A 27455-nucleotide genomic window follows, 5' to 3' on the forward strand; every position below is an offset into this window, starting at 1 on the left:
CTCCTTGATTGAGCATTGTGTGTGATTGCCAAGTCATTATAAGTATTAAAAAAATAAAGGTATCTAATATTTTTACGGTTTTAACACCCCCTGGCACTGATTAAAATAACCGACTTGGATTCACATTATATCTTAAAACTTTTTTGTAGTAGAAGAACTGCGTTGCGAGACTTGCATCTTTTTACATGTAATGTTTTTGATGGGATCTGTTATACTGATAGTAACAAAGTCGTGACTCGTGCGTGAATAATATTTTACAAATAGGTAATTTAAGCGGCTAGGTTAGGTGTATTCTATCGCTGGATGCACAAAGGCAATTATATACTATATTATAGTAGTTATTAATTGTGGAGCTAGCACATTTTATCTACTTTTTAGAGCTGAATACCTGAATAAGCTGAATAACTGAATACCTGCAAAATGCTACATTTCCATGTTCACTCCTTCCTGACGAGAAGTCATATACTTAGTGGTCAAAGTAGATGTATGTATTTTGATGCCTTATGAACGTCCGCAACTGTTCTTCGTGTGGGTTGAGAAAAGTAACACAAACACTTAAAAAAGTATTTTCTTTCCGATTTACCAGATTAAGATCAGAAAGAAGAAAGTCAGCTGGTAGTAGACGATTATGTTTCGGCTGATAGTGGGCAGGTATTTTCATAAGCCTTTTATTTTTAAAAAACCTACCTATAGAGAAATCTACTTTTATAAATTATTAAAATTTCGACATACGCCAGTTTGTCAATTGACTCATCAGAAAGAAATGAATGAAGAAAGGTACACTTGTGTAAAAAAAGTTATTAGAACGTTATGGTAATGTTTGTTCATATCTATAGATGTTTATATTATGGTATTCGCGCACACCCACCATTCGAAACAAATGTTAGATCCGTGCATGCAATACGTTATCATAAACCAAATGAGGAAATAAGGACCGAGTGAGGGACTATCCCATTTCTATGCATGAAGTATGCCCATTCAATGGAGATGCCATGCAAATGATTGGGGTTGACTTCACGAAACAGAATGGAATGGAGCTTTGCTCCACTAAAGCAAAAGCCATAATTCGCACAAAATTGCTTAGGAAGCGTAAGTACTTACATACACTTGGAAAACATGATGTAAGTACTACTCGTCGTCGTCAATAGTAGCACTCGTCGTCTTACCTACCTTTTGACTCTGGCAGAATACCGTAGAAACTAGTTTTCACTAGTAAGTTTTAACAGAAAAAAATTGAATGATCAGTGAAAACTAGTTTTCACCGAGACTTTGCGAAAACGCGTTCCACCAAGGCGTCTCGAAAATCTAGTTTTCACTACGGAAAATGCGTTTTCACTAAAAACGGGTTTTTCAGTAACATATTTACAGTTTTTATTTCTGTTTTAAAATGAATAGGTATAGATATTTAGGATTTAAATATTTATTGTAAACAATAATAATATTTGAAAAATATAAACACAAAACTACAATGGTTTAAAATAATAAACAATGAACATAGTAAATAAAATATCACTCGATCTTGTTTGATGTAGCACCATGCAGGCAGGGCTGATTTAGTCGAATTCTAGAACTTTTTCGGCAGAGCCATATTCACCGTCTTAACCTCCAGATAGGAGTTGACGCAATCCATTCCACTGAAATGAGAAAAAAAGTGGCATGTGGTTTATGGTAGAGTCCGTATAAGCTAACGTTGCACCAATTTGAACAGAATAAAGTAAGGGGGTGTCATTACAAACATCATACTTCATAGGATTTGACATTAATGATGACATCACCACACTTTGGTATTGCAAATGCCATGCAGATTGCAGAGTTATCTTGGTCCGATTCTGCGCTTTTGCTACGCTACGCTATGCTTCACGGGATAATCCCACGGGACAACATATAGGGTCTCCATGGCGCCGAGCTGGATGCGGATGATGAATTATAGGGTCTCCATGGCGCCGAGCTGGATGCGGATGATGAATTGCTCATTTTATAAAAGAGACTGGCTTTTGTTTACGTAAAATAAGAATGTGAAGTTGGTATGTTACTCCCATATATTGCTACTGCCAAGTGGATGAAAATTAATAAGTCGAGCATGAAGATGCAATTTTGTGATAGGTACCTAAGTTGTAGACTACTTACTGTACTACACAGGGAATACAATTCTAATTTGCCTTAGAGCACTTAGGTATAGTTTTGAATAGCTAGCAAATAAAAAAGTCCAGAAAATAAGCATGAAAACCAAATTTCAAAATGGGCACGCGTCTAGTATGAAGAACATATACACAATCACATTTTTCCTCTTACTCAAATAGGTAGGTACTTTACATATTCCTCTGCATATGTAATTTAACCTGTCTTTGAACATCATTAAGGGAAGAATAAAAGAAATTACTGAAATCTTGTTTCGGCTAAATCCTGGCAAAACATTTTATTTAAATTATTTTTTAACAATCAGAAACGTCTGCGATCGATTCTATTAAGCTTAGAATAAATTTAAAAGTGGAAAAATTACTGCCTTGGGTGAGACTTGAACTCACGGCCTCTGGATCGATACTCCAGCGCTCTGCCAACTGAGCCACCAAGACCTCATCCATAGTCAGCAAATCTTCCCACTATATGGGTCTAGGGGACCCTAGCGACATCTACCGTAAGAGCGTTACACTTCTTAAACGGCCACCGGAGTTCCAAGTCATATTGGAAATTCACCAGTTACGATGTGCTACCCATTCTAAATTAATTTTTAACAAGCAGAAACGTCTGCGATCGATGCTATTAAGCTTAGAATAAATTTAAAAGTGGAAAAATTACTGCCTTGGGTGAGACTTGAACTCACGGCCTCTGGATTTTATTTAGTCAGGTTTTGATGCAATAGGCAATCAACCAATAGTTATAATTTGTAAACAATGAAAACATTCTTGAATTAGTAAGCAGATATTAATAAATATTCGTTATACTAAGTAAAAGCTTGAATTTTTATCACTACAAAGTATAAAACAAAGTCACTTTCCGCTGTCTGTATGTCTGTCCCTATGTATGCTTAGATCTTTAAAATTACACAACGGATTTTGATGCAGTTTTTTTAATAGATAGAGTGATTGAAGTGGAAGGTTTATATGTATAATTTGTAAAGGTTTCGTGCGAAGCCGGGGCGGGTCGCTAGTTGAATATAATTCAATTTTCCTTGATGCGAAAAATTACTCCACATACGTACTTTTACCCAACAGCTCGCGTCATTTTCTCCGCCTGGCGAGGCACGAGTAGGGGAGACAGAGGTAGGTTAACACAAAGTTGACACAGCGTCCATATCTCGCAGACTATACGCTAGAAGCATGACTCCCAAGAAAGAAATGCTTCATTTTCCATTCTAACCTTCATCATACATGGTTTAGACCTCAGATAAGCTGTTGAGGCATTACAGCGGTTATAGTTAGTTTTTTTTTATCATTAGAAAAAAGGTAAACAATCTTGACGTGTTTTTTTATTGACAAATATAGTAAAACGGTTTAAAAAAAATATCTTATATTACTTATGAATAATAATAATATTAATGTGTTATGTGTGTATTTGCTGTGACTTATTTTTCAAAAGTGATTTTTAATAAAAAAAACCTTTCTAATGCTAAAAAAAAAAGAACTATAGAGCTAAAATATTGCTAAAAGTAAGTTTCTTGACTAAAATTTTAAATCGAGTTGTCGGTTACCGGTGAAAATGTTTTACTGAAACTAGTTTGCTATTTATTGTTTAAATTCATAAATTATATGTGCCTCAACTTACCTCAGTACTTGTTTCATGTTACCTCGGTATTAGTTGAAACAGATCGGATTGATGCGAAAAACAAAGGTTTTTGAATAGTTCCAAGTATTGGTGCTACTGTTTTGGGTGGTAAATGATTATGAAATTTGCTATCAGATGATATGGACTTCGTAAATCTAGCTTCTAATTGAATACAACAGTTATAACCCAAAAAGTAAAATTTGTGTCAACTCTCCTTGGTCTACCCTACGCACACGGTAGTTTCTACTTTAATCCCATATAAAAAATAAATGGTTGATACTGAACGTAAAGCTGCTAAAGTAATAAAACTACATTAGATTCTCTGTGAGTTTTACGTTAAATCTGAATTTTAGTACTTTTTCAGGACATCAGAAAATAAAGTGCGTGCAATGACAATGACATGACGAAACAATCTTTTTAAATAAGTTTAGCGTTTTTAGAGTTCCGTACCCAAAGGGTAAAAACGGGACCCTATTACTAAGACTCCGTTGTCTGTCCGTCTGTCTGTCTGGCCGTCTGTTACCAGGCTGTATCTCATGAACCGTGATAGCTATATAGACAGTTGAAATTTTCACAGATGATGTATTTCTGTTGCCGCTATAACAACAAATAGGTACTAAAACAGAATAAAATAAATATATAAGTGCGTTTCCCATACAACAAACGTGTTTTTTTTGCCGTTTTTTGCGTAATGGTACGGAACCCTTCGTGCGTGAGTCCGTCTCGCACTTGGTCGGTTTCTTAACCCTTTATTAGTCCGTAGCGGCAACATACTTGCCGTCATACTTAAAACAAAAACGCATCTCTACTATAAGAATTACGGTTCGAAATGGAATGACTAGAAAGGAATGTCAAATGGTTTAAGGGTTATAATAAATAAAACACATCATGTGACGTCACACTGCTGATACTTAATGCTGACGTTTCTTACATACTTACGCCCCTTACGCCCCTTGGATCCAAGTAACTATCAAAATAGATTGTTTTAATGAATAGTAAGAATATCGTGTATATAAATAAAATATCATTAACCTTCGCGTTTTTTCTACCTATATAATTATCAAAATTATGATTTGAGTAATAAAAAAGAACACTGAAAATGTGAAATTTTGTCGATTTTTATTTTATTTTGACGCTAACATCACAGATCACAGGTAACGTTGTTCCGCATACAAAAATGTTTGTCGTAAAAAAGGGAGGCCTATAAAAAAAATTACCTTAAAGAAAATTAGTTTAGCCAGGTCTCCACGGCTCCTTCATTTCTCGTTCGTTTATGATTTCGAATTGTCACAATTAAATTAGATAAAGGAAGCCGATGGGGCGTATTCAAATTTTAAAATTATGATACCAATATAATATAGATATCGGTGCTCTGACATTGCATGCATTGGTACTACTTTAATATTTTTTAATATCTAAATACGCCTGTTGGAAGACATATAAAAGGCAGGCCTTTTTAAGGCATACTGCCAAAGCTTCCACACGTGCAGCCTGTGGGTGAAGTATACGCAGAGCACATTGAACACTATAAGAGTTCAATATTATAATGGGTTCAGGATGTTAATCGTATCGCTGCCGCGACACTGCAGTGCGTCGGGTATGTTTGCAGAAACGCGTACAGATGGGTTTCACGCGATTATACGTAAGCGAGTCGCATCCCTGGCGCAGCGTGTTCGTGGCAGTACCAATGGCATCCTGACCGTAGTGACCAATAGGCTAGACTGTCCTTTTCAGAAGCACTGGATGGAGCTTCATGTTAGAGCGCCTATCCAGTCTAGAATGTAATTTTGTGTTGTGTAATTTTATTAATTTTTTGTAATTGTTTTGTTTTGTTTTGTGTCCTATGTAATAACTATCCATAATTTCAATACCTATTTTACATGTAAATATTAATTGTACCTATACTAACGCACTATGGACCACGGTCTGCAATAAATATTTCAATTTCAATAAATGTAGATCATCAGTCACTTTGATAAATCTCATCTTCCTCGCGTTATCCCGGCTTTTTGCCACGGCTCATAGGAGCCTGGGGTCCGCTTGGCAACTAATCCAGAGAATTGGCGTAGGTACTAGTTTTTACGAAAGCGACTGCCATCTGACCTTACAACCCAGAGGGGAAACTAGGCCTTTTTGGGATTTCCGGTTTCTCACGATGTTTTCCTTCACCGAAAAGCAACTAGTAAATATCAAATGATATTTCGTGTATAAGTTCCGAAAAACTCATTTGTAGCCGGGGTTTGAACCCGCGACCTCCGGATTGAAAGTCGCACGCTCTTACCACTAGGCCACCAACGCACTTTTTAATAACATGTATTATATAAAGCAGACACCATCGTCCACATTTCGTTAAACTAATTAGGTTAACGAGGTGTCTTTGTAATAACAAAGACATAAAGTTTATGCAATGTTAGTTAAGAGTTTTAACATTTACTTAACTACTATTTCAGTATGAAAATGATTGAAATAATATAAAGTTCAAGACTTACTTTTCGCGACCGATTCCAGAATCTTTGAAGCCGCCAAACGGAGATTGCGGGTTGTATGACAGATAGTGGTTAACCCTGTATTAATGAAAAAAATATATGTTTTTTATAAAGGAAATTATTCAGATTCACCCTCGGTGAATTTTAACATTTATTGACGTAACGAGGCGAAGGACTCCGTTTCAGTTTGGACAGAATTGTTTTCGTATATGTCTGTCCGGATACCGGGTGTTTTCTTTTACATGTCTTCATTACTCAACTGATTCTCGTGTTTTCGATAATTATATGATTATTTATTGTCGATTCATGTTTTTCTATGTATAAAAAGCACAATTACAGAAGTCTCAGAGCCATTAGATAACAGAAAGCGCAGGTAGGCTTCATTTCATGTGCCTCTTTGGCAAACATGCCGAGCTTAAATAGGTACAGAACAATGAACATACAGTAAACTAAATAACCAATATAGCTCTATGTTGTTTGATGTAGCACCAAGCAAGGCTCATTTAATAATAAATTATTAATAAATACCAAAACTTTACTACGATTGTAAATCAACAATTACAAAATGGTTAAAATCAAAAAGCTACGAGGAAATAGAAGACTTACAAAAATAAAATACAAAATACTATATGTTACTAGAGATTCGTACATCAACTTACTAAATACATACATACATACGCACACAAACGCTCACACACTCACACACACACACACACTCACACACACACACACACACGCGCACACGCACACGCACACACACACACACACACACACACACACACACACACACGCACACAAACACACACACACACACACACTCTCACACACGCACACACACAAAATTAAGAAAATAAATAAAGAAAGAAAATACATTTATTTGACGCCACAACATAGTACATAAAAAAGAAAAGCATGCAGACAAAAAAACATTTGGACGCCAAAAAGGATCCCCACTCAGCATAGTGCCGCGGCAAACCGTGGCGCTGGTTTTCTGTGGGGACCTGGCTTAGTCTAAAAAATAATGGCGACACGTACGCCAACGACACACAAATAAAATTTACATTGACATAAAAATACAAACAACAAAATACATTACTGGCTCCTTTACTCCTTTTTTAATTCCTTTAATTCCTTTTTTATTACTGCATGTCTAACAACCCAGTTATTCACTTAGTTCTATAAACAAATGTTATATATAATTTTAATTGTATACATGTTATATTACTTAAACTAGTACTTAAAAAAAATGTTTCGTGTAACAATCTGTTAATTAAGGAAGAGCGGTGTTGCCCAACACAGGCAAATTTTGCTTACCGGGCAGCACTATCCCCTACTTATAGACACCTAAAAAAAAAAAAAATTGTTCTCTCATGCGCGAGCGGGCTTGGGCTATTATACAGTCTAAAACGCGTTTTCACCAAGGCGATACGGAAAACAAGTTTTAACTAGGTAAAACGCGTTTTCACTAATAACGAGTTTTTATTTTTACGGTAACATTATACCTACATAAAAACTGGCCAAGTGCGAGTCGGACTCGCTCACCGAGGGTTCCGTACTATTTAGTATTTGTTGTTATAGCGGCAACAGATATACATCATCTGTGAAAATTTTAACTGTCTAGCTATCACGGTTCATGAGATACAGCCTGGTGAAAGACAGTCGTCTGTCTGTCTTTCACCAGGCTGTCTGGCACTCATGTCCGTCTGTCCGTCTGGACAGACGGACAGACGGACGGACAGCGGAGTCTTAGTAATCGGGTCCCGTTTTTACCCTTTGGGTACGGAACCCTAAAAATAAAGATAAGCTTACCAAACGACTCCGGCTTCGACATGTTTACTGAACTGCAGAGCGTTGGTAACGCTGGTGGTGAAGATGCCGGCAGCGAGCCCGTAACTGGTGTTGTTGGCGCGTTCGATCACCTCTTCTAGCGTATCGAACTTTAGGATGCTCTGTACAGGGCCGAAGATCTACAAGAAGGTTTTTTTTACTGATGGCAGCAATGAAAAAAGTAACGTTTACCAAAAAAATATCTTATACTTATTTTTAGATTAAGTCCTTACTTTATGGGAAGTAGTATATGACATTCGTTACATTAAACAGTTTCGTTACATATTCTGATAAAATCATTAATACAATAATGGATAAGGTAAGAAAATAAGATATAATTTAAAAAAAACCTCTTCTGTTGCGATCGTCATATCATCAGTGACGTTACTGAATACGGCAGGCTGAATGTAGAAACCTTGGTTTCCAATCCGTTGACCACCGATCAAAAGTTTTGCTCCCTCTTGTTGGCCCTTTTCAATGTAACGAAGAACTTTATTCATCATCTCCTCGTCAATCTGTTGGTATAACAAACCAAAAGCGATATGACGTCAAAATTTATTAAAATAATTTCAAAATGCGGTAGGCAACTGTCAAAGGTTTGCAGAGATGGCGCCATCATAGCTTGCCCCTTTTTCTATGAGATTTAGCTTAAAGGGCTGGCATCCAGGGTATTAAAAAAACAAAAATTTGACACAATTCTAGGGATTCACAGGGCAAGCTATGCTGGCGCTATCTGCTAATTATTTCGACCGGCCAACCCTATTATTGAAAACGTTTAGGGGTTTCAAACATCAAATATTTTTTTAAGAACACTTAAAATATTTAAGGTAATTGAGGTCTAGTAATACAACCAAATTGATTTTGGGTCAAAAATCTTTTAGTATGGGTTGGTGCTATACGTCTTTCCTGCGGACATCATTTAATAATGGGCAAGGGCATGCAATCATTTTCTAGCTATACCACGCTATACTCTTACTTATATGCACGTATGTTCAAACCTTCTACTTTACTAAAATGTACCCATTTCGCTATTATATTTTTCACGAAAGACGAAAGTTTTTGACTTATTTAGATTCTGAAAACGCCGCAGGGAGCGCATTAATAGCTTATATATCACCTGTGGTCCATGTTGTGTGGTTTGTTCAGCAGGATGTCCGATCTTAATGTTATTCGCGAACTCGACTGCCTTTTCGACGAACTTATCGTAGATGGAAGACTGGACGTACAGACGCGAGGCGGCGATACACATCTGGCCCTGATTGCCAAAAACACCAAACGCGGCAGTGCGCACCGCTAAGTCCACTATAATTTCAGAATTGTTTATTTAGTAACTCATACATTTTGTTGTAGGTGATATTTAAAACCTCTTGGAAATACTATCCGAACCGTATTACAAGCTAACGAGGCGAAGTTCCATACAAATCTGAAATATTACGTGCAAATTAACGAGATTAACAATTGTATATTCTTAAACTTATATTGACCGGAATATAGACCGTGATTAATACCTGTTTTATTGTCACGGTCTATATCCCGGTCAATATAAGTCTAGTGAACCTAACCGTGAATCATTCAAAACACTTATACTAGTATATTATTAGGTATTCAGTTCTATTCTATACATACATACAGCACCGACCTTTTATTGTTTTTTTATTTATTTAATATTTGCCTAATTTTTGACGTATTGGTCAATTGGCTATTTTTTTATCTTGATACATAAAGTATTAAATATGTATACTTTATGTATCAAGATAAAAAAAACATATACATATATATAGTATTTAATAGCTATACCTAGTCTTTTTTACATAGGTTGGGTACGGTAACAGCTGTCATCTCAATACAATATGTAGATGATATAGCTGTCAAGTGTTATTTTAAACGTCATAATTATGACGTTTAAATAACACTTGCACCGTCTGTGCTATCAAAATCGCTGCCAGTGCCAACTTAGCTTGGTCTAACTTTAACTACAATTTGTCAATAAATATCCACAATTTTGTTGCTTAAGGGTTGCTGAAATACTCGTACCACGGAAAATCTAACCTAACCAGGCTGGATGAAAACGACCACCAGTCAAGTGAGAGTCAGTACATTAGTTAAACTTGTTAGGTTCTTTGTTTGGTCAATGTATTCTATATAATAGGTAGAAATTTCAAATACCGTTTATAAAGTAAAAAATAGTATAAATAGTTAATCACTGTACTATTTTGAAATACATAGTTTAGAAATTAAAGCAAAAATGAATAAACTTCTGTTCCTGGTTTGAAGACGAGAAAAAAAACTCTATTGAAAATTATGATTTATGAACAATACCAAACAAATACTTGATTGCTAAACTAAGTTTAAATACTGATAGAAATTATAATAGACTGAGAAAATAAATTTAGAATTCTCGTTTCTCGAAAAATAAAAAAGGCCAAGAAACCAAAAACCCTCAACGAAATCGTTTATTTAATTAGAAATAATTATGTGAAATAAAATCGCAGTCTATTTATATTTATATTTTGCAGTCCTATTAATTACTGATAGGATCTAATTACTTGCTTCTATTAATGCTAAGGTTCATTAATTATTAGGTAAGTATAAAATTAAATAATTAGATATAATGGTTTGCAACAAAGTAACGAATAGAAAACTAATATGTAAATATGACTAAAATATGAATAAATAAAGTAATTTTAAAATCGGTGTAAAATCTGGTTAAATTAAGCGAGTTTTCATATATTATTTCCGAGAAGCTAATGAATTTTGTTGTATCAAGTTTCACAATTGAAACATTTCGATGCGGTGTCGATTTTTCTGACGCTGTGATTGTGAATATTTTTCCTATAAACTTTATTAAATAGGTATACGAGTATTTGTATGGCTAGTCTTTTTAAAGCGCAGGCAACGCGCATGTGATGTCCATAGACATTAGAATATAAAACATGTTACGTATCCATGTGCATACATAGATTGTTAAATATATGATATTTATACCTCCCGTAGTGAGGTAAAAAATAAATACGCACAATCCGCATCGGCCATTATGACGAGCGGGCTCTTTCCACCGAGCTCCAGAGTAACCCGCTTTAGATTGTTAGCTCCGGCTGCCGTTTGAATCAGCTTGCCAACCTGCGTAACAAGTTGAGGGATCAGTGATTGGCCAAGAGCTTGACCAAGTTCCTTGGGCGGTTTTAGAACAACCCGAGTTTTGTTGAACTACGTTGTATTAGGAAGACAAAAATAGGTACAAATAGAGATAGGGTTGAAACTTACAAAAATAACCACATTAAAGATTTCAAAGGTAAAGTTAATAATGAGGTTGGCTTAGAAGATTTCTCGATGCTTTTCATTGTTCACCGAACAACCTAGCAACATTTTAATAGCAGCCAGCCAACGCCAAGGCATCAGAAGCGTTTGCTAAGCCTACTCAAGCACCATGTTCAAGCTTGTAAGGTTGTTACCTCAACCGATCCAGTAAAAGAGATTTTAGCGACGTCTGGATTTTGTGCGAGTGCGGCTCCGGCAGTGGGGCCATATCCGTTGACTACATTGACGACGCCTGGGGGCACACCAGCTTCTTTAAGCAGAACAGCCAACGCCAAGGCCGTTAGAGGCGTCTGCTCAGCCGGCTTCACGACTACCGTACAACCTTAAATGCAAAATAATATACCTAGGTATTACGGGACACTAAAACATGTGTAAATGTACTGTCTCATTGTAAACCCATATACTTAGTAAAGTTAGTGCTGCACTGCTGCTGTGTTGCTGTTAGAGTAGCAGCGAGAAATGGGCGACGATAGTGTCAATTTCCTTGATCAATTGCATTGCTGACGTTGTCGTCATAGATTAGTATATGTTATTACTGTAATAGATAAGAAACTCTCGGACATTTCACGTTCACGTCTCTACTAGTGCTGCCCCTAGCGGTCCTGCTCTCAACTAATGAGACTGTATATGCAGTAAACACGCACACATGTACACACACACACACACACACACGTACTTATGGGTTCTTTACCTACATGTAACAACTTTAATATTGGAAACTGATTTATGTAGTAATCTTTGTCGTACCAATTTCCATTTGCTTAGAAAACTACATAAATCAGTTTTTCAGAATAAATAAATGAAAACTTATGTTGAATCAAGTACAATATATTATTTATAAGTACCTACTTATTTACATACGTTCCATTCCAAGTAACTAAGACACATGCAAATACAGCGACGCTTTAAGCGCACTTCCGTGAAAATAACTTAACAGCAAGTATGTAACAATTTATTTCCTGACTATGTTTTAAACAATAATTAGAGGCAACCTAATTCATTTCTTCTTCTTGATCCCAAAATAACTTGGAAAGCTTCAATAGTTTGATCCAACTTTTTTTGATTTAATTTAGATCCATTTTTGTCGCATATTTCATAGTTTTGAGAACATTCAAGCTTTTTATCCACAATTTGTGGTGCGGTGATCTGGGTGTTACAGCGCATTAGATTAGGTAGATTTTCCTTTTTTAGGTTCACTGAAATTGCCATTGACAACATCGAAAAACTTATCGAAGAAAAGCACGATACCTGCCGTGTCGCAACTTTATTCTGAAAGCTTTTTAATACCTGAAAATATATTAACAGTTAAGATGTTATCAAAAGTATAAAAAGGTTATTTTACAGCGAAACAGGACAAGTGTTGAGCATGCATTTTAAGGGTGTGCTATTGTCACATTTAATGTTAGGTAACAAGAAATCAGTGAATCGGGATATTATTCATGTAAAATGTCGACAAAGGTAACGTATTGTGGTTGGATTTTATCAGTAGATGTATGTCTTTCTAATTTTGGCAGGTTGTAGTTGATTTATCAGATTAAGACCTAGGCACGGAAAATAGTATCTTAATTATGATAATCAGAGCAACGTGTATGACGGGCCTTACGGGCACTAAGAATGGTGCTAGTTCAACGGCTGTTATTTGAAATGTTACAATGTTCCATGTTCCATCGCCAACATTTCATAAATATGCTTTACCCGAAGCCTCTATCAAAGCTTTTGATAAAGATGAAATAATAAATAAATGTTCAGGAGGTATATATATATTATAAACTCGAAAATTTACTTACCTTGCCCTTATACCGATGTACATACAAGAAGGTACACAGATTCGGCGCGGCCCGGCCGGCATTGCTTTTCATCTTGCCTGCGTTGGTTTGGTTGAATGAGTAAGAGCACAACTCAACACAACTTACAAGGTTGGTTGTGATATAAAGAAACGCTGTTTGTTAATATCTTAACATAAATCTGACCAAAAATATGTTTAAACGGAATTTATATTAAAAAACAACTTAGAAATAATTTCAAAATTTCCCGCCAAACCAAACGTCATTTGGTTTTTTTATTCGTCTAAATACGTCAGTCTGTCATTGTACGGTGTTTGCACTACATATTAAAAAAACTACTTTTACGTTTCAAATTTATTTTGTTTCCTAGTTCATTTGCAACGTAAGGTTAGTAACACTATCAAAACATTTTTTATTAAAATATATTCTTCTAGATTTAATTAAATACGATTAAGTTACCTGCTTAAATATTTGTTTTGGTATATTTTGTTTTCTACTATCTACACACAAGAATGATATCTAGCCACACTCAGCCCTCCTTATGCTAAAGGCGGTATCTCAAAAACGAATGAACTGGAAATGGAACGTTATGATTCAAATTTAAGGTACTTATTTGCATGCAATCTTCAATTGAGATACCGCTTTTTAGCTCAGCAGGGCACCACGGCTGAGGAATATATATCCAGCATAACCCAGAGATGGCATTATTATCAGCATTACATTACTCCTCTTCAGAGATACTATACCAATTGCTGTGGTGATTAGAACGTTTAATCGCAATTCGAATGCAAGTCTTTAGTCGTGTCATTGATAGGTAGGTACATATTTTGTAACTTCCTTCAAAGTGCAGCTGAAACTTGGCTGAAACTATAATCGCCTCGCTCTGTTTAGATTTTTATAGTCAATGATTAGAACTTTCAGATAAGAAACTTGCCTGCAGCTAAGGCGGTCACGACTTTGTTAATGAACATAAGCACAGGCACGTTCCAAGGTAGAATCAGTCCGCAAACGCCCACTGGTTGCCTCAATGTATACGCAAAGACGTCGCCATCTGCAAAATATTTCGATTTTAATAGAAGCATTAGAAAAAAAGGCCCTGTTAAGTTAGTGTGAACAATTAATATAACATCAGGTCCCTTGCTTTTGAACATGTTCTAGCCGCTGGCCCCGCAAAAAGGTACAAACTGTATAGAGCAATAAAATCCCTATAGATAAGGTATCTGTTTTTATCGCACTAAACCGAAGCTGCCGCTAATTTTACAGTCACGAACAAAGATAAGTAGCAATAGGTACATAAACGAACAGTACCTAGAAGGTTCTTGCTAATCTGTATAACGTACCAGCGGGGATGGTGTCTCCCTGAATTTTATCAGCCAAACTAGCGATATAGCGGATGAACTTTCCGCTTCCCTTGATAGCCCACAGGGCGAAGGTGATCAGCATGCCATTGTTGTACGACTCTAACTGAGCAAGGTAAAGTGCGTCACGCTCTACTAGGTCCGCGAACTTGCAGAGTATTTGACCGCGAGCCGAGGCGTCCAGGAGCCGCCATTCTGAATTGCGGTGGAAGGCAGCCTTAGCGGCGCTCACGGCTAAGTCGATGTCAGCCTGTAAAGAAAAAGTTCCCGGTCAAATATTTCAATAATATTTTGAATGAGCAGTACAGTCGCCATCAGATATATCGGAGCGGCAAAGGTGTTCACAAATATCTAAGCAAATTAAGCCTCTATTGTCAAGTTGTTAAAGTACATGTTCAGATATTTTTAAGAACCTTGGCCGCTCCGATATATCTGATGGCCACTGTACATAAAAGTCAGAAAGGTAAGATTTAATTTAATTAAGTACAACCACATATGATGCATTATAATAGTCTTAAAGTACTTCACCTAATAATACAATACGACAGTTAAGGTTTTAAGACAATTATAATTCAGTGTCTTAAAAATCCGGTTGAGAGACAGAGTGAAATAATTTAACATAAGAAATAAGTTTCCATAATATCCCATATTTTTTACAATATCTGGGGGCACGGCCGTGCCCCCGCCAAGACGAGACAAAGGGCAAAAGGCAGTGCATATCTTTTCTCGGCACGTATCGCCGCATTTTCGAACTCTCGTAGCTTCGTCTTGGACAATGCTAGAGAGCTGTAATTTTTTGTATACCATGTGCTCAGTAGACTTATCAAAAACACCAAGTTTTATTAAGCTACCTATTATACTTAAAATTTTATAGTACCTTAATTTTCACAGTCCGAAACACATGAAATTCGCGTCATAGAAAATACAGACTACTTCCTGAAGTCTTAGAAGGCTGAAATTTGGCATGTAGGGTCTGTATGCAGACACATATGGTGACCAGAAATCTGTAACTTTCGCCCTGCAACCCCTTCAAATGGGGGTACCTAAAAATAACTCTAATCCTGAAAACATTGATTCCTGAAGTCCTAGAATCGTGAAATTTTGTGTGGTAGCAGTGATCGGAACGCTAATACAATAACAACAGTAAAAAAACCAAAAAGTTTTCGAAGTACCGATTTGAACCAGGTTCACGTAAACCAGCCAAATAGCGCCCTCTATATTGGCACTGTTTCTTGTCGTAAACTTTTCAAAACCTTACTTCAAACACAAGCGCTGGTGGCCTAGCGGTAAGAGCGTGCGACTTTCAATCCGGAGGTCGCGGGTTCAAACCCCGGCCCGGCTTAATGTTAACAGAAGGCTGGTTGAAAAAAGTGATCGTATCTACATACATGTAGATAGCTAAGTGCAGTGCCACACTATGACACTACGGATTTGTAATGAACTATTACATATAATGACATAGCTAAACTAAGCTCATAGAGTACTTCTGCAAGTACACAAGAGTTTCGGTAGATGTCACCTTAATTATTTTAATTATTATATCATAGAATTGAGAAACTTAATCTATCTAGATTAGGTAAGTATGAGCCGTGGCGTGGCTAAAAATGCCGGGGTAACGCGAGGAAGATGATGAACTTTAAGCACAAGGGAGGTTCTGTGAGCTGTACAACCTCGCGAACAAAGCCTAAATAAGTGTAGCCTATTACAAAAAAAAAAACTGTATTGATACTAAAATTATTTTACCGAACTTGATTAGCAGTTAAATTGTTTGAACGCGAAGGCCGATGGCGAGCACTTCGCAAGTAGGTGTTTGTGGAAGTCGCAAGAACCATGCATGCATACACTTGTAGGTACTAAAGTTTTGTGTTTGAACACTACAGAAGCGCGCCTCTCTTAGTCACTTCTGACCTTAATATCTTCGCGGACCTTCGGCCAAACCGTTCGCCATGAAGATACTTGGAGACGTTGCGGGTAGCGTGTACCTGACATACGTTCCGGGCATTCGGCCTTCAGTAGCCAAAATGGCAAAAACGGAATCCTTACAGTTTTGTTTAGTCCGTCTGTCCGTCCGATCTTCCGTCTATCTGTCCATATGTGACAGCCATTTTGGAACATTATGTGTATTTTGTGAGCAGACTATGATCAGTTGTTTTATAAAGTACGTTACATACTCGACTGACGACGTTCATGTGACTAGTATTCTCACGTAACAAAATATTGTTAATTAAATTAAATTTGCCGTATATGCTGCACAATTTATTTGTGCAGTATTCAGTAAAAGGTGAATATATGTAGTCATATCATAATAAGAAGTTTGCAGGCACATACGACTTTTTGTTTTCGGATGTCACAGTACCATCAAACAGTTCCCACAACGATTTAGAAACTCGCATGCGTGTAGAGATCTCGAAATACCAGAGTAACGCGACCGTAAGATCCGTAACAATGTATGCATATTCGGAGAGCTCATTTATATACCGGTTTCTTTACCTCTTGACTCGCGTGTGATAAGTGAGCTATTTTAATATTTTTTAAATAAATTCTGCTCACAATATTTAAGACTTATACAGAAGAACAGCCGGAGACTAGAAAATATTTTTGCCCAACTGTAACGAATACCTACGCTTAGCTCGCACTTTGCACTCGCTAAATTCAAATTTTAACTTAAAAAATACATGTCTGGGGATCAAACTCGAATCGTCGCACTACAAAGCCGCGGTTTTCCAACAGCACTGCGATAGCACGTACGTACCCACACAAAATTCACTAAAATCGGTTGAGTGAGCTGAATCGGAGACCTTAACTAACGCTTAGGTCATTAAAAACAATTCCGATTATGATAATAATGCTTTAAAATTTCTATAAACTTACAATTTATAATACATAAATTGAATTGAATTATATAAGAGGGAGGCTCATTCTAGACTGGGGCGTATAGACTTCGACCAAAATTTCACAAACTGTGCAGATAGATATTGCGATAGCGTGGCTCATAGGCGTATTATTGACAACTTATATAGTAATATTGTAAAAGCATTAAGTGAGGCAGCAGTATGTGGTAGGGGTAGTAGAGCGAGGGGAGCAAGGGGTAAACGCGTATTGGGGTGGAATAAACACGTCGTCGGGGCTCATAGGGTGGCCAGGGCGAGGTTTCTCGAATGGGTGTCATGCGGAAGACCCCGGAGTGGTATAATGTACGAGGAGATGTGTCTCAGTCGAAAAGTATTCAAATCTCGGTTAAAGTGGTGTCAAAATCACGAAGAGCAGTTAAAAATGGATACTCTCGCTGAGAAGCATTCTAAGGGCAACTTCCGGGGTTTTTGGCGTGATACAAAAAAGATGAACGCTCGTCCGGGACTTCCTGTGAGTGTTGGCGGGGTGAGTGACCCCAAAAGCATTGCTGATGCCTTTAAAGATCATTTTCGTGTGCAATCTCCTCTGGGTGCAGGGAGGACGGCGCCCGATGCTCTGACCGGCTTGGTGGGGGGGATAAGATTCACAGCTAAGGCAGTCGCACAGGCAATTAAATCTATCTCGCGAGGTAAATCTCCGGGCCATGACGGTCTGAGTATCGAGCACCTCCTGCATGCCGGTCAACATATCGCAAGAGTCTTAGCTATGTTTTATAACCTTTGTCTGGGTCATTCCTATATGCCTACTGTTATGTTAAAAACGATAGTCGTACCTGTAGTTAAAAATAAAACTGGAGACCTAACGGATCAAACTAACTATAGGCCAATTTCTTTAGCGACGATTATTGCAAAAGTGTTTGATTGTATGCTTAATACACAGTAGTTTAGAGAAATATTTGAAACTGCACGATAATCAGTTTGGTTTTCGTCCTCGACTGTCCACAGATAGTGCAATACTGTGTCTTAAGCATACAGTCAGATACTATACCGATAGTCTGACCCCGGTGTATGCCTGCTTTCTGGACCTCTCCAAAGCCTTTGACCTCGTGTCCTACAAAGTACTATGGGAAAAAATGGAGAACATAAACATGCCCAGGGAATTAATTAATATATTTAAATATTGGTACGGACACCAGGTCAATAGGGTCAGGTGGGCAGGAGCAACATCGGAGGAGTATGGGTTGGGGTGCGGGGTGAGGCAGGGGGGGTTGACTTCTCCCGCACTGTTCAATCTATACATGGACGCGCTAATCGGCGAGCTCAGCAGTCAGCATGTCGGTTGTCATGTGGATGGCGTGTGTGTGAATAACCTTAGCTACGCGGACGACATGGTGCTGCTGAGCGCGTCGGTTTGTGGTCTCAGACGGTTGTTGAGAATTTGTGAGGAGTACGCTGTGAGCCATGGCTTGAAATATAATGTGGCTAAAAGCCAATATATGGTCTTTGAGGCCGGCAGTAATCGACCATTGCATGTACCTGATGTAACTCTGTATGGAACACCACTAGAAAGAGTAAAGAGTTTTAAATATTTAGGGCATATCGTTACTGCTGACCTGAAAGATAACGTTGACATTTAACGGGAGCGAAGGGCATTGTGTGTAAGGGCTAACATGTTGGCGCGCAGGTTTGCTCGGTGTTCCAGCGACGTGAAGTTGACGCTGTTCAAAGCCTACTGCACGTCGCTGTACACGTGCAGCCTGTGGGCTAACTTCACGCAGAAAGCATACAATGCACTTCGCGTCCAATACAACAACGCGTTCCGGGCAGTGATGGGGCTGCCTCGCTACTGCAGCGCCTCGGGAATGTTCGCGGCAGCGCACACGGCGTGTTTTCATACCACTATGCGACTGCGCGCCGCGTCCTTGGTCCAGCGGGTGCGAGCCAGCCCCAACACAGTCCTAGCGATGATCGCGGACAGAGTGGACTGTCCTTACATCATGCACTGCTGTGACAGGCATGTAATTAAGACTGGGATAGGATAGGGACCTAAGTATGCTTTAAATTTATTTTATTGTTTTATTAATAGGTACCAATTTTTCGATTTCAATTTTAATTTTATATTTGTTTTTATTATTTTTATGACATGTGTAAAAACTAATTATGAGCCTTGCAGCTTGAAATAAATGAATTTTAATTTTAATTTTTTTAATATAAAATTCCTGACTTATAATTTATATAGGCTCTACATAGATGGCGCTAGCAATACGTAACTTTTATAAAATCTAATGGTTAAATATTTTAGAATTATGCCTGCTTATATATGATCCAGTATTATCGTAGATTCTATAAACGAATAAGTCATTTCTAGCTGGTATATCAATTCTTACAAAAATGAATGAAATCCCACCAAAAACATTTCATCTAAAGTGTTGCCAAGACTAGGCGCATAAAGCTTTTACACTCAAAAGCTATCAGATCCCGTAGTAGGTACCAAGACTTTTACTCTGTAAGTCCTAACTTTATTAGCTCTAACTGTATAAAGCCAACATCTTGGTCAAACGTACAGTACGGCTTGGCCGTTTCGTTGCTGTCAAATGGACAAATTGGACAATCCCTTAATGACACTCAGAATTTCAAAGACTTGTGTAACTACTTTGTACAACAAGTCCACCGAGTGAGTGTTTATGTGACTGCAACGAAACGGCCAAGCCGTACTGCGTTTGACCAAGATGTTGGCTTTATACAGTTAGAGCTAATAAAGTTAGGACTTACAGAGTAAAAGTCTGGGTACCTACTACGGGATCTGATAGCTTTTGAGTATAAAAGCTTTATGCGCCTAGTCTTGGCAACACTTTACATGAAATGTTTTTGGTGGGATTTTACTTACTTCTTAGAGAACGACCCACTTGACAGGTTTGTATTATCTGCAGTTATGCGAATGCGGTATATTTTTCTTTATTATAACACCTAGTGAGATGCTACTTCAGAATAGCGTATTTTACCCTTGAAGATTTTACCCAATTGTATATTGAGTCTATTTGCGATATAAAATTTATCCCAGATACCTATAAAATAAAATAAGACCTTTGCTTTAGCTTAAGCTTACTTTTATTAACCGACTTCCATATCTCAAAAGAAGGAGGTTCTCAATTTGGTTGTATGGTTTTTTATATACATATATTTTCTTGGTACAGTAGTGGTAAGTGACAGGTAATGTGTAGGTACTGTAGGGGTCTCTATTGGTTCCCATAACTTTTTAGTTCCGATTTTTTCAGTCCATAAAATTTTCCATCATAATCTTTATTAGTCATATTGTCAATAGTCATAAAATTTAACAATATAAATAGCAGTTCCGATTTTTGCAGGTCATCATTATTGTTAGTCCTAAAATTTGTTACTAATAATATTCAAAGTCCAGATGGTATACCATTACATAATGTTGAAGGCAATAAACTCACTGTAGTCCTAGGTTTGTGTCGTTTCCCACATAGTAATAGACGTAATAGCAGTATGAGGAGTTCTAGGAACCTATTTATTCAATTTATAAACAAATTGCATCTGCAAATGCATTCAAGCCGCATGACCGAGATTAGTTTGTGTTGCAATAACTATTATATATATAACACGTACACTTAACACTTACGTAGCGGTTTTTTTTTTAAATTAAATTATTCTTTTAATAAACAGGTTTTTTTTGGGTTTCCTTTTTTAATTTTTGTCATATTTTTGAGTGAAATCTCGGTATATATAAAATTGAAAATATGATATCTCATCCGGATAAAGTTAGCATTTTTTCCGTACTTGTAGTAATAGTCCTTGACTATTTCTTGGATTTCTATATACCTACAGCTCATGGCAGGTCCCACCGCTTTCTAGATGATACATCACTTTTTATGGAAAATTATTATAAGTGCAAGTCAGGGAACAATAAGAACAATAAAGGAACAATAGATGAAAAATAAGGTTTAGGGTTCTATACGATTTGGTTAAGTTATTGGGTTCGATGGGTTCTTGGGCTTAATATAATATGGGGTATTATTAGCTAATATAAGCCTGTGTCATTCTTGACCGTTACGTTAGAATTTACAATACTGTTCGTCTCTATAATTGGGTGGGAGATACACGTTACGTGCGTAGTAAGGTACTACGCAGCATAGTAACCGCCATTTGTATTTTAAAATAGCTACAATAGATTCCATATCGTCCACGAGTCCGTCAATATGTTATGCAACGGATATAGGTATAGGTATATTATATAAGAATTATGGACGGCCAAATGAACTCCACCCCAAACTGCGTTGCCTGAGCCATCATATCCATAACCAAATTAGTGAGGAACGTTTCAGTAAGTGATAATAATATATAGCTAGAACATGCTAACAAGTTACTGTTGAAAAACTTAGTTTTTAACCGTAATCCTCGCACTTTCTGGGGCCTATTTCTCGTAACTATTAGTTTATGAGTCTATTAGTTATTAGTTACTAAGTAGTGTAAAAATTACAAGTATAAATATTTTCTGTTTCTCAAATAATTTTACTAGACTTGTAACTAATAGTAGCGGACTAATAATATTATTGATGTAGTTTGGCTTAATGCACCACCACGCTTGCCATTTGGCCAATTGAAAAAAAACTTCCCGCGTATTGTTGCTGTGGTATTGGGTTCCAGTGCCCATCCAATTTAATGTATACGTATGTATACTCGGACGACAAAACTTGATTTCTCTCTGTAAGTCGTTCTAAAACAGGCGCGATGGCTAAAACAAGCGGAACCTTTCTTTCAATTCAAAGGCCCCTTGAACGAGGTATTTCGTAGTTATTCCTCGGAACCCTCGGAAGGAAAACCCTCCGGTGGCGAATAATTATTATTTCATCGTCTAAACTCTCAGAATCTGAGTACACTTTCGAAAATTTGTTTCCAATAAATTTAGCTAATAGTTTTTACAAGCCTTTTGTGCTTAGTAGCTTTACGCGTGTTATTTACAAGCGTAATTATTAGCGTACTCTTTTGTGAAACAAAACTGTATTTAATCGTGTTGCTATTAGCTAATATTTATTGGTTGGTGACTAGTAACTAATAATTTACAAGTGTGGCTTCGAGAAACGCAAACTTGTAATCTTGTAAAAAATATTAGCTTATGGACTAATCTTATCAGTCTAACAACGTACGAGAAATATGCCCCTGGTAATACATACTTATGCCTTTATACTTACTAAGGGCCACTTGCACCATCCCACTAACCCGAGGTTAAGCGGTTAAACCGTTACCTCAGTGTCAAATTGTACTGGTAACCATGGTAACTCCAGGTTTAACCCGTTACCCCGGGTTAGTGGAATGGTGCAAGTGGCGCTAAGAGGTTTAGGTTACTACTTTACATTTGATATTGCTATATCCGAATTCCGCCGTTATCCGAGTCATCGTCACTGTTGCTAAATAGTAGAGGATAGTACTTGCAACAAACCAAAGGGCAAGCTGATACACGCGTCTCAGATTATTTCATAATAAAATAATCATTATCATTTCTTTGATGTTAAATATACAAATTATTCAGAAAATTGCTAGACGGATTTGAATTTAAATCTTTGTACCTATTAACGAAATTCTATTCAGGCACCAGGGCATGACAAATTTATCTTTAGAATACCTACTTATTAAAAATAAAATATTGTTCATAGTTAGCAGGTAATTATTTACGTAAAATCAGGCATTTCTGAATCAATTTACTAGCCTGTTTTAGGTTAAAATTAGAATAAATAGTAGTTATGTTACCTGCGAAATTTTCATATCTAATCTCAAAAGGCTAAGAAAGTTTCTCAAATACGCTCGTAGATAGGGTCAAGGCGGGAACAGTGGCTCAGATCGATCAGCTCACTCAACCTAATTTCAACACGAGAGACGCTATTTGCTTCCCTGGCTACATGTAAGTTTTTAACTAAGTCGGAATAACAATTTTCCACCCTTCGTTTGCTAGATGCTTGTTTTCCGAGGTTTTAATTAGGTAAATACTACTCTGTTTACCTTGTAAGAGTGGCTGGGAGCCGAACGCCTGCTACGCAGGACCGAGCTTTGTGGCGATTGGTGGGGCAAGCCTATATTCATCAGTGGACAGGTGGAGTTGATAGATAAGTACCTTGTCACCCTCGGCAACACTTGCTATGATAGAGCCATCGTGAGGATTGAACGTGTCAAACCTCTTGCCGCTTTGGGAGTTTACCCACTCGTTGTTGATAAAAATCTGGAAATAAAATTGAAGAATTTTATAGTTATCAGTAAACTGTTTGGGCAGAGCGCCGCCGTGCTCTTGTCGGGAACTCTACGGTGTAGCTAATAGGTGATCTTTTACTTCGTAACCTATTATACAATTCAGCAAAACTTGTGGGTTTGTGACATAATTTTTTTTTGAAAAATCACTTAAAAGTCAATTTTATCAGCTAACATGAGCAAAACATCTCAAAATATGCATCAGATTACTTTGCCACACATGTAGATAAAATGCAACTTTAGTTATCAGTTTTTAAAGTAAGGTGCGTTGGGGTAAAATTGAATGGGTTTTTCATGAGGGGTATGCTAATCATCCGTATGCCGAATCATTACGGGCGACTTTTCATCCCACCCCTCATGAAAAACTCATTCAATCTTACCCCAACGCACCTTACAAAGAGAGCCTTTACGTGCTAGTCTGGCGAAAAATATAACTTACATATGCTCTTATCAAGTTTTAAGTCAGGACTGCCATCTTCAAAGGCTTTAAAATGGCATTACAACATTATGGCTGACATTAGGTAAGTTTTCTTTAAATGTAAAGTTTCAATGTAAACGCTACTTAAGTATATAACTTTTAGTAACAGTTACGAATTTAATTTGTAAATTCTCGGTAACAGCTTGGGAAAGTAAAGCGTTGCTTATGCTGAGTTGAAAACTAAATATTTTACGTGATTTACCTGTTACTAAATCAGAATTGGCAAGATTTTAGCATTTGCATAAACATGTACATATACATAAACAAAACTGTAAGTAAGACGGTTATCACACTGGTACCGACGGACATGATGAAACTATAAAGGTTCCGTTTTTGGCATATTGGCTATTGTACCTTAATAAATAAATTGGCAACGCCCGCAGTCATAACTGCGGTAGCAAGTGTCCCGTGCGTAGGTAAATCCATCTACTATCGTACGCATCGTTATGACGGATTAAATTTTAGGCATATCAAACACTATGAAATGCAGGGCCTTATTAGCTATAAAGCTTTTATCATTGCTGAAAGTTATTTCGAACAGGTTTTAAGACGATAGTGGACGACTGGGTAATTACGAGTATTACGACGTATTGGGTTTAATAGAGCTATTAAGGTACAAAAAAAATCTTCTAATCAAGCGATACCAATACAGTGACAGCATTATTCTAGACACCTATGATTATAACTTACCACTGCCGTTTACTCCTATAATCACTACACGTTATACTTAAAACAAAGTCCCGCCGCGTCTGTCTGTTTCTGTGTATATACTTATGTTCGCGATAAACTCAAAGACTACTGAACGGATTTTCATGCAGTTTTCATTTCAATACGTTTGTGAGTGTTTCTTGAGGAAGGTTTAGGTGTATAATTTCTCAAGGTTTAGTGTAACCCGTGCGAAGCCGGGGCGGGTCGGTATAGTCCCTTAGTTACCTTGGATTGTTATCCAGTGTTGCTTTGCTTAGGGCTTTGTAGACTGGTTGCCACTTGCCTGATTTTTCACCCTCATTCACACCACCAACTCACATTGATAAAAATCTTGTTATTAACGGTCCATTTGGTTTATGTAATCATAAAGATAATATATATACGAAGCACACTCTTTACATCTTTATTTACCAAACACCAAAATAACAACAATGTAATATACGTCAAAGTTGACAATAAACATGACAAATGACAACTTCGTACGTGAAAAACTAAATACGTCAAAAACAGTAAGTAGGTATAAAACCCCATGTTATGATAACAGCCTATGACAATTATTAACATAGTATTTGAAACTTGTAAATTGGACGCGACTCAAAATGGAAAGTCAGTTTCTGTCCCTTAGGTTCGTTTCTTACAAATACCCTTTTACCGAATTTTTTAATAAGAGGTATATGAAAGTAGCATTAAGAAAAAATACATTTTATCTAGGAGGTAAGGCTTGAGACATTTAGGTACGTTTACGATTTGAATTTGCCTGTAGCCGCGAACGTAATGTGACGTTCAAAACGTCAGGCCAAAATGATAAAAGTATTAATTTTGGGACATCAAATTCTCGCCAGAACTCTGGCAGAATACCTACCGTGAAAACTAGTTTCACTTAGTGAAAATGCGTTTTCCCGATAATTCAAAACTAATTTTTACCAATGTACTTTTGCGACAACTAGTTTTGAAAAATCCGAGTTACAACTAGTGAAAATGCGTTTTGGAAAACTAGTTTTACTCGTGAAAATGGGTTTTCACTGGGGTGTTACATAAAATTCGTTTTAACTAGGTAAAACGCCTTTTACAGTAGCACATTGTATAAATGACCATTCATTTGTAATATGTATAAGGTTCCTATCTGTCCATCACACAACCCTTATCCAGGTTTACTTGACAGTAATTTGACTAATCAGATATAGTGAACTGTCAGTCATAGTCAAAATTAGAAATCAAATCATTAACACTATTAAATAAACATTAAATTAATTTATCTAGCTATCTACGATTTAGTAACTCTATGCACGTATAAATTCCACGAGCAAATTTACTAAATGACTTAAATATGTGAAAAATCCCGTTCCAAATTTGAACTTATTTGTATTCGAATAAGGTTGTTTTTTTTAAGGTAAATAGGTCAACCATTGTAAAGTACAGAATTACCAAGTACTGATTCCCTAAGTAACCTAAGATCAGACTGCAGTCAAAAAACTAGTAAAGGTAAGCTTTACTTATCTTGATAATTTTCCCCGCGTCTTCATACTCGTTTTTCAATTCATGACTGTTCTAATAAGTTTAGGTATTTATACTCTGTCTATTCCGATCACTGATACCTAATTAGATATTTAATAGTCATCGTCTACATAAAAATTAGACAATCATGTTGCTACATACATACCTACAATATACAGGCTGTCCTTAGCCATTGGACAAAGCCGAAATGTACATATGCATTAGGGTATTTAGAATTAGTATACCAAGTGTGTACAATGGGTGTAGCAGTTACGAAGAAATTAACAAATTACGATTTTTTTAGTTTGAAGCAACCTGTATGTGTTAATAGCTCCTGAGGTAATAAATAGTATGAAACCTTCTTCGACCTTATTGATTATCTTTTTTATTTATGATATTAATAAGATTCTGACTTTTGACAAATGTCATCATTGCCGCACTTTCGAACAAGGTGTCAAAACACTGTCAATGATTAATACAGTATGTTTCTTTTTGTTGTCGATCATTGGAATTAATTTTTGTTTGGAAATTTATTTTTTAATTTTTTGTTTTAATTAAAAAAATATTATCGTTAGAGCATTCCTAAGAAGTAACCCTACGTGGGATTTCAGGGTTTGTCCAATGGCTAAGGTTACCCTGTATATATCACTTTTTAAACTCATTCATGGAATACCAGTAATACCAGAATACCAGTTCCAATCCTTATGTGCATATAAATAAAAATAATAATGAAATGAAACATAAAAAAGTGAACTAACCTTTAAGGTTACTAAGTATTATATAGTTGATCAAGCAAATCTTGTCCGTAGATAAAGGCGCGAAATTCAAATTTTCTATGGGAAGATATCCTTTTGCGCCTACATTTTTTTAAATTTGCCGCCTTTTTCTACTGATAAGATTTGCTTGACCAACTATAACTATGTATATACAAAATTTAGGTAGTTAAATAGTTTTAATTTTAGGTTACATTTTATTATTATTTGGTTATTAATTATGTTTCGGGTTTAAAAAAATACCTTAATAAAATGGACTGACCTTAGTATATTTAATTTCCGGTGCCATCTTCAAAACAAGAAAAACACGCGCACGCGCCGGTATCTTGACAGCAAATACTTTAACGGCAGCAC

The 27455-nt window shown here is 36.7% G+C and overlaps 1 protein-coding gene across 1 annotated transcript; it reads right to left on the reverse strand.

Annotated features, from left to right (window-relative positions):
• Window positions 1-1491: 1491 nt before the first annotated feature.
• LOC134743608 (aldehyde dehydrogenase 1A1-like) lies at window positions 1492-27455 on the reverse strand. Its single transcript, XM_063677171.1, has 11 exons — window positions 27364-27455; window positions 23518-23622; window positions 14518-14785; window positions 14112-14228; window positions 11528-11715; window positions 11093-11195; window positions 9193-9377; window positions 8426-8590; window positions 8058-8215; window positions 6252-6326; window positions 1492-1634 (listed from the first exon to the last, which is right to left on the reverse strand). The coding sequence occupies exons 1-11, from the start codon at window positions 27388-27390 to the stop codon at window positions 1565-1567; spliced, it is 1461 nt and encodes a 486-aa protein (XP_063533241.1). The 5' UTR covers window positions 27391-27455; the 3' UTR covers window positions 1492-1564.

This window comes from Cydia strobilella, chromosome 8 (genome assembly GCF_947568885.1).
Source record: "Cydia strobilella chromosome 8, ilCydStro3.1, whole genome shotgun sequence".
Classification (NCBI taxonomy): domain Eukaryota; kingdom Metazoa; phylum Arthropoda; class Insecta; order Lepidoptera; family Tortricidae; genus Cydia; species Cydia strobilella.